The sequence below is a fragment of the Balaenoptera physalus genome, assembly GCF_965194825.1.
Source record: "Balaenoptera physalus genome assembly, chromosome: 16".
Classification (NCBI taxonomy): Eukaryota; Metazoa; Chordata; class Mammalia; order Artiodactyla; family Balaenopteridae; genus Balaenoptera; species Balaenoptera physalus.
The window spans coordinates 27,111,392-27,124,283 of NC_138898.1; the positions used below are offsets into that span (position 1 = coordinate 27,111,392).

Here is a 12,892-nt window from a genome sequence, read left to right on the forward strand (position 1 = left end):
TAATTCAAGACATAGTAATATGGATACAGATTTCTACAATTCAAGACAGAAAATAAGAGCTACATATGAGATATGAAACACCGTGGGGTCTCAGAGGCGGAGTCTTTGGGACTGATGATCAGGGGTGACTTCTCAGCTGAAGGCATGGCTGCAGCAGGCTTTCTCAGTGCTTAGGCCCCAGAGTTTGTTTAAAATGAAGCCTCCTCCCTGGTGGCGCAGTGGTTGAGAATCTGCCTGCCAACGCAGGGGACACGGGTTCGACCCCTAGTCTGGGAAGATCCCACATGCCGCGGAGCAACTAGGCCCATGAGCCACAACTACTGAGCCTGCGCGTCTGGAGCCTGTGCTCCGCAACAAGAGAGGCCGCGATAGTGAGAGGCCCGCACACCGCAATGAAGAGTGGCCCCTGCTCGCCGCAACTAGAGAAAGCCCTCGCACAGAAACGAAGACCCAACATAGCCAAAAATAAATAAATAAAATGAAGCCTCCTTCAAGTAAGGCCCCAGGAATCTGTCCTTATAACCAGCATTTCAGGTGGTTTTCATGCACACCCCAAATTTGAGAACCCACGAGTCAGAGGGCCAGCTTTGAGGCAGTCCTGAGGCAGCTGGCAGGGTACTTCCAAGACACATATCCTTCTAGCCTGGGCTGTGTTCTCAACCCTGATGCACGTGGGAAATGTCTGGAGAGTTTTCACAACTTCTGAAGTCTGAGCCGCTCCTGGGCTCAGATCATTAAATCAGCGCATTTGGATGTGGGGTCCAGAAAGTTATTTTTCAAACCTGCCCAGAAGATTCTGATGTCCAGTCAGCGTTGAGAGCTACTGCTCTGAGGCTCTCGCAGGGCAGGAACTTCACCTGTTTCCCTGGAATGCACCAGCAAGTTAGGGTAAAGCGGTGCACATGGCAGGTGTTCCCTTCTGACTTGTATTGACTGTGTGTATTGTCCCAGTACCTGGGGCCCTGGGGATCAGGTGCCGGCTCAGAACAGACAGGGACCAAGTCAGTCGACCTCATATCCCAAGGACCTAGTACAAAAAGTGGTGCTTCTTATGTTAATAATAATAGCTGCTAATATTTATTGTGCATTTACCATGTGCCAGGCAAAGATATTAACTCCTTTAATCTTCATAGCAACATTATGAGGTAGACACTATTATCAGTCCCATTTCCAAAAGGAAAGTGAGGCACAGAGGAGTAACTTGCCCAAGGTTTCAAAGGTAGGATTCCAGTGGGACCAGAATTTACACCCAACCCATCAAGCTCAGAGTCCTCACTCTTGATTACTATTCCATAGCACAAAGTAAATGCCTGCTGAAAAATGAATTCATGGGTGAGTGAGTGAAGAATACTTAGATTATGTCACAACTTGGTAGCCCCAGGGCCTGACATTCAGTAGGTGCTCTGTAAATGTTGAAGAATAAATGTTCCTACTTTGGTAGGGTCCTGGGACAATGAGAAACCAAGACCAGCCCCTCCTTCACTCTTTCTCCCTCTCCCCCAACGCAGCCCAACTTCTCTGCAGCATAAACAGCGAAGCCAAAAATAGCCATCTAATGACGTCAGAGGAACAAGGTCATCTGAAAATTGCCCATGGCCACTGGACACCTCCCTATAGGATCAAGTAGCAGGAGGGTACCCCAGGCTGGTGCAGCTGTTCCAAGAACAGGAAACGTCCCAGGAGCAGACTTGGAAGCACCACCTCATGAAGGCAGGGCCCGTGGGGGCGGGGGACAAACGCAAACACAGAAAGAAGCAAAACCCAAGTGCAGAGCACAGACCCTGGAGAGGAGAGTAACTGAAGTTTATCTGCACTAGAAGTCACTCCCAGCACACGATCCCAGGAAATGGCTCAAAAAGGGGGAAATGCATGTTCTATCCTGGTAGGCTTCCTGGCCTCCATTGTGCTATTTATAACACTTCAGGCTCGTCTGCAGAACTGGGTTACCATATGAGCCAGGGGGTGTATGGCAAGCTCTGAGAAGCTGCTGGGAGAAGGGGGCCCCGTCTGGGATGGTGATGGGGGTCCAAATAAAGGATGAGGAATGGGCCGGGGCAAAGCACTTCTGGCTGCAGTCACTTGGCACTGTGACCACCTCGGCTATCATTCAGGCCTGCCGAGGCTTGTGACTTAATAATTGACTGGCAGCTGCCACATCCCTGACAGGAACGCAAGCATCCGGCAAGGACCCAGACTCCTGCTGGGTGAAACTGAGGAGAGAGAACCTGCTCCCAGACCCTGAGAAGTGTAGCTGGAGGTTCCCACAGAAACGTCAAGAGTTCAATGAGGGCTACAGCCCAAACTTGCTCCAAAGTCCTGAGTTGCTGGCCCTGGTGGGTGACAGAAACAATCTCTTCTTCACCCATGGGGCTCTTTGATCAAGTGTCACTCAATTCCCAAAAGAGCTAGGCCCTATCCTCCAGGAGCCCCTAAGAATGTCCATCCATCCCCTCAAGGGATGCAACTGGCGTGGTGGAAAGGGCACTTGAGGGCACAGACTTGGGTCCAAATTCTGACTCTGCCACTTACCAGCAGTGTGACTTTGGGAAAGTAACTTAAACTCTGAGCCTCAGTTTCCTCATCTGTCATATGACTTGTTGGAAGGACATATGGAAAAGCATTCTTCCTTCCACCTTTATTTTGGTAATAGAGTCTTGGCTGAGGAGATAAACACTTGCTCAACAAATTCAGCAGCTCTCCTGGGTAACACGAACAGGCTGCATAAATGTGACTCCCCAGGGAGCTCAGAGGGGAGGCGTGTTCTTGCCCTCCACAGGGCTCTAGTTTGGCCTGCGTGCTGAGGCTCACAGGACAGAACGGCTGCAGGCTCCCTGGTCCATAGATAGGGACCTTTGAGTTGGGAGACCTGTTCTCCACCAGGACAACATCTCCTGACACAGTGGTCCTCACACTTGGGGGTGCATCACAGACCCCTGCAGGGCTTGTTAACACACATTGCTGGGCCCCAGGTCCATGGTGTCTGATTCAGGAGGTCTGGAGTGGGGCTGGAGAATTTGCATTTCTAGTCCCAGTGATGCTGACCTGCTGGTCTGCAGGACACTCTGAGGACCACGGCCCTAGAGAAAAGTGCCCCAGCCCAAGTTGCTGAGCTTCCTAGCCTGCCAATTCCTACCCATTTTCCTGGGTCCTCTGGGTAGGAGGAGTGTTTTGGTACGTATGTGAGGAAAACACAAACACTCAGACCCAGTGGTCAGTACAGCTAATGTTGCAAGGAGAGGGAGAGGCACAAAAAGTTAAGTCGTTTAGTGAAGGTGGGCAGATACTGACAGCCCCTCCCAACTCCTACCCGCCTGCTGTGTTGCTTCGCATATTAGTTTTCTATTATGCAAAGTGGTAACAAATTACCACAAGAGAGAGAAAACGGCTAATGGGCAAATAAGAATCAGGGAGGCTACAGTGTAGACATCAACCTCCAGCCCAGTAAGAATGAGATTTCTAAAAGCTCAACTCAAATCCCTTGCCTCTCTTGCTTGCACCAACTCCCACGAGCCCCCTTCCTGAGGTGCGTCCCTGCTCCGCTCGCTCGTGGCTGACTAGCAGCTGCTGGCCCTGTCTTGTCAGGTTGTTAGCTTTGGATAAACAGCAGGGGCTTCTGGTAACCCCTGATGACACATACCCAATGACAATTAATATAGTGAATATATGACTCAAGCACGATCACACTGAGTCATGCTGGCCAACAAGTGCCCAAAGTGACAGTCACCACGGCTGCCCAGACTGCTTTTGGGTCATTTTAAAGCTAGGAGCAAATTCTCACCCATGGAGCCAGAGGAAAGATCCTTTCTAGAAACATCATTTTAGACTTCTAAGATAAAAAAATTGAGACCCACAAAATGCAAATGACATGCTCAAACTACTCTCCCAATCCCCAATCTAGGGTTCATTCCACTAAATAATTTTGTGCCCCTCAGAACACTGTGACAATTATCTCAAATCAACCCAAGTCCTTTTGACCATAAACATTATAAAAACTGAACTGCAGCAGAGAGAAACAGAAGAGCTGCAAGGCAAGGTGACATCCTTAAAATGCCAACAATTAAAGAACGGATACTAGCAACCTTACATCTTGGAAAAGCCAAGGATGGGAGGGACTTCCTTGCTGTAGTCTGTTAGAATTCATTGAGCATTCTGTGCCGCTTTTAACCAGTTCCAAGGTCAAGAGAAACATCAGAAAATATGTGCGTGTGTCAGAGGACATTATTCGGAGATTAGTACCCTGGAGTGATCTGGGCTAGATTTCCGCTTCCAGAACAACCCTTGGAAAGTCCTCCTCAACGAGCTAGCACACTGGTCTCCAACATACTTCACTGACATTCAAATGGAAATCTAGGAGCAGGGAGCTTGCTAGAGGTGCCCTCTTGCAGTGACTGAGCAGCTGACTATAGAAAAATATAACTGTGAAAGTAGGGCTAATGTGGTTAGAACAAATTGCCTAGAAAAAAAATCTGAAAATATTCAAGCTGCAAAGAGCCTTATTTATCTTTCTAATTCAATCTCCTCTTTGACGATGTGAAACTGAGGTCCAAAAAAGGGGAGTGCCTTGTTAAAGGTCACCCAGTGTGCCAGTGCCAGGAAGGAGATTATATTTCCTGCCTCTACTCTTCCCAAAAGACACATCACAGCTCAGCTAGAGTTAAGAAAGACAAAGGGCATTCCCTTTCAAATCTGGTCTGAAGGCTTTGAGACATCAATCTACTGTGTAAGTCTGTCTTAAGATGTAGAATCCCAAGACTTTAACTAGAATTCTCTCCAGAAAGGCTTTGCTAAATGCCAATAAACTTTTCGCTGGGCACCAATCCCAGTAACATTGACATTATGTCAGCCAAAAGGAGGTTTCCAATTTGCAAATGCGTATGCCAGGATGATGTCATTAACTACGCTTTTGGGAGGGAATTATATTTTCTTTTAATACTTTAATTACAAATATTGACTAAGTGGTTTGAAACAACCATTTAAAGTTTAGAGACAGACATAATACATTAGGGGGACAAAGAAATCTGTCTTATAAATAGCCTAGAAAAATCCTTTGCAAAACAAACATTTTCAATGGGGAGAAACAAACTCTGGACGATGGAACAGTATGCTGCTATTAAAATTGGTACTTACAGAGTATGCAGTAATATAGGAAAAATATTTGAGTTACTACTCTGCTAAGTTAAAAAAAAAAGCAGAATACAAAAAATAATATACATAAACAGAAAACCCCTACAATGTAGAAAAACAGACTAAAGTTTTATATAAGAAAAGATTGGGCTTCCCTGGTGGTGCAGTGGTTGAGAGTCTGCCTGCCAGTGCAGGGGACACGGGTTCGAGCCCTGGTCTGGGAGGATCCCACGTGCCGCGTAGCAGCTAGGCCCGTGAGCCACAACTGCTGAGCCTGCGCGTCTGGAGCCTGTGCTCCGCAACGGGAGAGGCCGCGATGGTGAGAGGCCCGTGCACCGCGATGAGGAGTGGCCCCCGCTTGCCGCAACTGGAGAAAGCCCTAGCACAGAAACGAAGACCCAACATAGTAATCAATCAATCAATAAATCTTTAAAAAAAAAAAAAAAAAAAAAAAGAAAAGATTATACAGAGAAACACCAGTGTTCAAGGTGGGTGATGGGACCACAGATTTTTTTTCTCCTTCCTCCTACTACCAGGTATTTTCTGAATTGTATATAATTAACAATAAATCCCAATTTTATAAACAAAAACATTGCAAAACCCTGTTGAGATTTTTGTATAGAGCAAATTCAAAGTCACTTTCTAGTCCCTTAGTCTGTGTAAGAGAGTGTGCCTGTACGCCGTGAGTAGAGGATGTCAGTGCCAGGCCAGAGATTTTTCATCGTTCCTTACCACCAAGCCTGACAATGCTGCCCTAAACTGCTTTTCAAATTACAATTTACAACAACTATTTAGTATTTGACCCACTGAAAAATACCTTTCCCACCCCTGCTCCTGAAAGAAGCCCTGAGAATACCATCAGTGCCGAAATAAGCTAGGCAACAATTCTTAACCCATTCACACACCTGCCTGTGAGGTTCTGGGATACCAGTCCCATGGGTTTTGGCAGATCACACAGGCCAGGTTTTTTTTTTTTTTTTTTTTAATAAATTTATTTATTTTATTTATTTTTGGCTGTGTTGGGTCTTCGTTGCTGCGCACGGGCTTTCTCTAGTTGTGGCGAGCGGGGGCTACTCTTCTTTGCAGTGCACGGGCTTCTCATTGTGATGGCTTCTCTTGTTGTGGAGCACAGGCTCTAGGTGAACGGGCTTCAGTAGTTGTGGCACGTGGGCTCAGCAGTTGTGGCTTGTGGGCTCTAGAGCACAGGCTCAGTAGTTGTGGCACACGGGCTTTGTCGCTCTGTGGCATGTGGGATCTTCCCGGACCAGGGCTCGAACCCGTGTCGCCTGCATTGGCAGGCAGATTCTTAACCACTGTGCCACCAGGGAAGTCTACAGGCCAGGTTTTTATTTCCCTTCTGTTTAATAAAATTTTAAGAAAAAGAGAGAAGGTAGTTGACGCCTTCAGGTTAGGCTTAGTCTGGTGAAATAATTCCTGATAAAACCTAGTATTTTCCTAAGCCCCTCCAACTACGGTTTCTCCAAGTACAATGTTAGCATTTGTCAAGGGCTTTCAGGAAGCTGATACCTTTAGCACATAAGAGCCATGCTTTGACCAGAGCCCAGCCTCTTACTCTCTTGCAAGAAAGAGAAGAGCAAACACCATCAGACATTTCTGTTTTTGATGTCAGTAATCTTCACTACAGCACTAGAAAATAGAGTGGGTATGCAGGAAGACAAAAACAGGGAAAAAGCATGTTTTTGTCCCCAGGCTTTTCTGTAGCAACTACACTGGCTTCAGCTGGATAACAAATTGTCCTCGAATTCTTGGCATTGGAGCAAACATGTCAGCTCCCTGGTTATGCCTTCATCACTGCTCAAAGTACCACACACTTTAACCCCTTCCTGCTCTTTCCATAGGCCTGGGTTTGTCCCGTATCCAGGAAACTTTATATGTTGCCTAAACTGAGCATCCCAGCAGGCTGCAAGGCAGATGGCAGCTCAGGATTCAGAATGCTGACCAATTCCTACCTGGATCCACACCACCAAGCTGTACTCAGCCTGCCTGTGCAGAAATAGGAGCTCAGCCTTGTGGCTGACAGCTTTTTTAACTGCTACTCTCAGCAGTGAGGAACTTCCCCAGCAGACAAGATTCAGAAGGGAACTGAAAAGGAAGCATATCAAGAGTGACCTAAGGGGATACACAGGTTTAACCAGATACTCAAGCCAATGAACCCCCTAGGCTCAGCTAAGCCAGGAGGAATTAAAAGAGCAGGTGTTGCTGACCTGACCTAGAGCCTTTGGGACCTGAGGTCACTAGGCCAGGACATCTAGACCCCACACCAGGTCTGCCTCCATGTCACTAGATTCTCATAAGAGGCTTCATACTTCAGCCAGGGAGAAAGCTAGTACACGCCTAAGGTAGTGCCTGAACCACATCATTCAATGCAGAACACATAAGAAAAGAGCAAGCTACAGTGTAAATTATGACACTATTTGTGGAAAAATAAGAGGGAGCAGGTAGGAATACATATAGGCTGACGCCATCTCTGCAAGGGAACACACCTGGCAGCACCATCTCTGAACCCCTTTGTAGCTTTTGAATTTTGAATGATGTGATATATAACCTTCAAAGAACAAATTAAAATTAAAGGCAAATGTGTAATGCTATAATCTTATTGTTATAAAAAAAGCTCTATAAATCTGTGTGTGTACACAAAAAACATTCTGGAAGAATACACAACTGTTAATACTGGGTTACTCCTGGGGAATGGGAGTAGGGTAAGACTTTCATGTTTTGTTTTATACAGTCTGTATTGTTTTGTTTCCAAAAGGCAGTAAAGTCAGCCCTCTCTATCTACAGGTTCCATATCTATAGATTCAACCAACCACAGATCAAAAATATTAAAAAAAAAAAAAAGTCCAGAAAGTTCCAAAAAACAAAACTTGAATTTGCTGTACATGTGCAACTATTTATGTATAATTTACATTGTCTTTACAACGATTTACATTGTATTAGGTATTATAAGTAATCTAGAGATGATTTAAAGTATATGGGAGGATGTGCATAGGTTATATGCAAATACACCATTTTATTTATTTATTTATTTATTTATTTATTTATTTATTTATTTATTTATGGCTGTGTTTGGTCTTCGTTTCTGTGCGAGGGCTTTCTCCAGTTGCGGCAAGCGGGGGCAACTCTTCATCGCGGTGCGCGGGCCTCTCACTATCGCGGCCTCTCTCGTTGCGAGGCACAGGCTCCAGACGCGCAGGCTCAGCAGCTGTGGCTCACGGGCCCAGTTGCTCCGCGGCATGTGGGATCCTCCCAGACCAGGGCTCGAACCCGTGTCCCCTGCATTGGCAGGCAGATTCTCAACCACTGCACCACCAGGGAAGCCCCTATTTTATTTTTTAATTTTATTTATTTATTTATTTATTTATTTTTGGCTCTGTTGGGTCTTCGTTTCTGTGCGAGGGCTTTCTCTAGTTGCGGCAAGTGGGGGCCACTCTTCATCGCGGTGCGCAGGCCTCTCACTGTCGCGGCCTCTCTTGTTGCGGAGCACAGGCTCCAGACACGCAGGCTCAGTAATTGTGGCTCACAGGCCCAGTTGCTCTGCAGCATGTGGGATCTTCCCAGACCAGGGCTCGAACCCGTGTCCCCTGCATTGGCAGGCAGATTCTCAACCACTGCGCCACCAGGGAAGCCCTCAAATACACCATTTTAAATGTGACTTGAGCATCCGTGGAGTTTGGTATCCACAGGGGGTCCTGGAACCAATCCCCTGTGGATACTGAGGGCTGACTATACTACTTTCATAATTTTTACATAAAAAAAGAAACATCTTTAAGAACTGCAATCTCACCTCCAACAAGAACCTCTAAACTCCTCCTGCAGCATTTTTTCTGTCTGTCTCATGTTACTCAGTCACATCTTATCCTGTGTTACAATTGTTTGTGTATAAGACTTATCTATTAAATGCTGGAGCAACTGCCACTGCAGCGTGTCCACCACTCAAGCTCCACTTTCCAAGGACAAAATTCTGTGGAAAAGAACTGTTAAAGCATAAAACAGCAGTCAAAATGGGAACAAAGCAATTACACAAGAACAAAATGATCAACCAAATTAAGAGTGAAAGGTAATATTGTATTAATTAGCACAAACTGTTAGCAAGGGGAATCATGACCAAGTCAAAACAACACTGAAAACAGTCCTTCCCAGCAAGTGTGGGAATTCTAACAATCTGAATGTGCGCATGTGCTAGGAGTTTTGCAAAATTGCCAAGCAAAGTGTGGCAGCCAGATTTCTCAGTAGAACTCAGTAAATCCTATTAGAGGACATGTTCTTTGTTTAGGAAAATTCCAGGGTGACCTCTGAGTGTTGAAAGAGAAGCTCCCTCTTGGACAAGGCCTGAGGGATAAAGAACCTGAATTTCTCTGTAAAATAAAAGCAGAGTTTGAGTTTCAGGGGAAATGGGAGGCTGTTCTAGAAAAATGAAGGTCATGTGAGGTGGTCCAGAAAGAAAGGGCTCAACACTAGACAGGTTGTGCTGAGGAGAAGAAGACCACCAGGAAATTGGGAAATTCTGGGAAGCAAGGGCATCTTAATTTTAAAAGCTATTTGCTCTGAAATAACATAATCCCTCTCTCTGTTGCCTGTAACAGACTGTCAAACAATACCACCCTGATGCTGGTGTGTCCAGAGCGGGTAATCCAGAATGGAGCAAATGGGGTGGAAGGATCCCATAGGTCCATAATTCTCAATACGTAACACTCTTTCTAAAACCCTCAACTTGCGGGCCAGATTTATTCTTCTACCTGAAACAACCAAAACGAAAAATGGACAAAATATATGAAAAAATGATACTAGATGGCAATACATGAATGATAGTGAACTATTAGAGAACTGCTGATACATGGGAGGGAGAAAAGCTACGGAGGAGAGACACAGAGAGGGCATCAAGAGATGAACAGAGAAAAACCAAAGCAAAAGGTGTTCAGAAAAGGAAGTTGTCCCACCCCCACCCAGAGAATCCACAAGAGATATGAGGACTGGGGTAGAACTGGATTTTTCATAGCACAAGGGATGGAGAACTCTATTTCTGTTTGAGGCTGATATCTAAATGCCATCCTTATCTACCCTCTCTCTCTCCGCATCCAATCTGTTAGCAAGTCTTGTCAGTTACAGCTTCAAAATCCATTCAGAATCCAACCATCTCTCATCACCTCCACTGCTACCACCCTAGCCCAGGCCACTATCAGCTCTTACCTGGACAACATCAAGAACCTCCTCACCTTCCTGTTTCCAATCTTACATGCCCCCAAGTCCCCATCCCAGTCTATTTTCCACACAGCGGTCAGTCAGAGAAACATTTATCACCTGACAGAAGAGGACAGTTACTTGTTTGTCTGTCTCCCCTTCTAAAAGGTAACCTCCATGAAGTCAAGGTCTTCTATTTCTGTTCATTGCTATATGCCCACAGACTAGAATAGTGCCAATGTATATATAGTTAGTACCAAATCAATATTTGTTAAATGAACTACACAAGTTGTTATGGAACTGTACACCACATACCTCTAGGAAATGAATAAAGGAACTGCGTTTTGTATCACTCTGTGGGCCTTCAGGAGGCCCAGGGATCTGCAAATCACATTTTGTTTTGTTGCCCGTCACTAAATCTACAATGGCTTGTACATAATGGTCACTGAATGAATAAACAAAAGGAATATAACATAGGTCTAATATCATATATAGTGCCTAGGCCTAGCCTGGGCAGAAGATGGATGCATTTATATTTCGTGGCACAGGAATAGATGACTGGTACAGAGTAGAGCTCATAAACAATATCAAGTCTAAAAGAAAATACACTATTTATTGATAACATGGACCTAGCAAATTCTGTGCCAACTATGAGAAATACAGATATGATTAACATAATTTTTATCTTCAAGGACTAACATAATTTTAGTTATCTTCATCTCTACTAGTTTGTCAACAAGTACAAGTAACTCAGTGGTATAACTGTTCTACTAGAGATATACATAAGAAACATTTGGGAGGCACAAAGAAGGAAATCTTACCTTACCTGAGGAGGTTAAATGGTCAAGGAAAGATCTATGAAAAAGATTTTACTAGAGCTGAGTCTTATAAGGAAGAGTTTACCAGATGAGAAAAAAGACATTTAGAGAAGAAGGCACAGTCTGTTTTGAAGGCATAACAGGCTTCCAGAGTGGTTCCTAGGAGGGAGTTAACAAAATATGGAAGGATATTCTGACATAAGACAGAAAAAAGTCACAAAGCTCTTTCCTTTAAGGACAGAGCCTATGCTTTTAAAAGTTCCTAGACCCTCCTCTCAAAGTACCCACTTCCCCAATAAGATGTGACCTCCAAAGGGGCTTGACAGATTTAAAAACATCAAATAACAAAATCAGGGAGGGAAGACAAACATATTTATTCCAGTCTAGGTCACTGGAGGACTTAAAACGTGTACTACTCAGCGCGCCCTATCATCATCAGCACCAACAAGGGAAGAACGTGCCTGAACAGCAAGCTCTACCCGAAGCCAGCCGATGGCTGCTGTGAGGTTCCCGTCAGTCAAGTCTCTTCCTCGTCATGCAGTTAATGAGGCTTCCCCCCTCATAGCGAAGGGCTCCTTAACTCTAAATTCATTTTGCACAGAGAAGAGGAAAGAATCTGACATACTACTGATGGTTCCTCATTTAATCCATGACTTAAATCCTATCTCAGTATTTAACTATCTTTATTTTCTGATTAAAATAGAAAAAAAAGGGGGGCGGGGGGTAAGGGCAACAGAAATTACACTGTACTGATACAGAGACATTAAATTCTAGTCAGAGTTAAGACCCATATTAAAGGTCAACTGATGGTTCCAAGGAAATAACTACATGGAGTCTGGTTGAGACATACATGAGTTGAGTCTCATTATTAGCCACAATAATGCAGGAAAACAGCTCTCAATGAAATTGGAGTCCACACTTGTCAGGCATGTGTAGGAAAAAGCCTGGAGAAATGGGTTCTCTCCATGCCCCCATGACAAAGAAGGCTCCTGGTTTAATGGGAAGAGTAGCTCCGGTTCCCAGATGGTGTCCACAGCTCAGAGCCGAGTTTAGCAGTGGAATCGAGTGGAGAACTTAGGCGATACAGGCACGGTCAAGGGCTGGTCACTTGACTTGACTTCCACACCCTGGTACCTTCGTACTGGATTTGCCTTGTGTACCTGCAGAGTGAGAAAAATAAAGTTACCATTGATAAGGATGTTAGAGAACTACACTTATGGGCGTTTTTATTCCTCTTCTTGAGAACATTTTTGTATAATTTTGCAAATCCCAGTCACTAATTTGGGGGTTGGGGGGAGGCAACACAGTCTAGCAGCAAAGCACAAGAGCTCTGGAGCTCAAGTAGGTTTCTATTCAGGTCTTGCTGGATCCCTCAGCTTGCACCTATCTCCAGTTTGACTGTTCAGTACTAGGGTATAACGGGGCTGTACTCAATTGCAGCAGAAAGGAGATACACGCTAAGAATTTGCCAGAGTACAATCTTAAGATTATTAAGTCTTAATATTCACCAAAAGCATGGACAAAAATAAATAAATAAAATAAAATAACCAAGAAGGGTTGCCAGGAGAAGGCATGGTCCCATCCATCCTTCTTACAGTCTAAAATCAACCCTGAATCAAGCCAGATTAGTAGAGAGTTCTATGATACAAACAAACACAAGAGGCAGGACTCAAGTGCTGAAGAAAAGTCAAAACACTTGAGGCTGGTTTTGTGAGTACGTCCAATCAGCATATGGTAGCTTGGATTTTGTC

General features: G+C 44.8%; 1 protein-coding gene across 3 annotated transcripts in view; it reads right to left on the minus strand.

The window, feature by feature from the left end:
* Positions 1-10,910: 10,910 nt before the first annotated feature.
* The window catches only part of TPX2 (TPX2 microtubule nucleation factor), a 57,987-nt gene continuing 56,005 nt past the window's right edge, over positions 10,911-12,892 (minus strand). For all 3 annotated transcript variants that reach the window (XM_082432150.1, XM_082432148.1, XM_082432149.1), the window contains exon 18: positions 10,911-12,301. In XM_082432150.1, the coding sequence (XP_082288276.1) occupies positions 12,191-12,301 (111 nt within the window). In that variant the 3' untranslated portion in view covers positions 10,911-12,190. The remainder of the gene's footprint in view (positions 12,302-12,892) is intronic.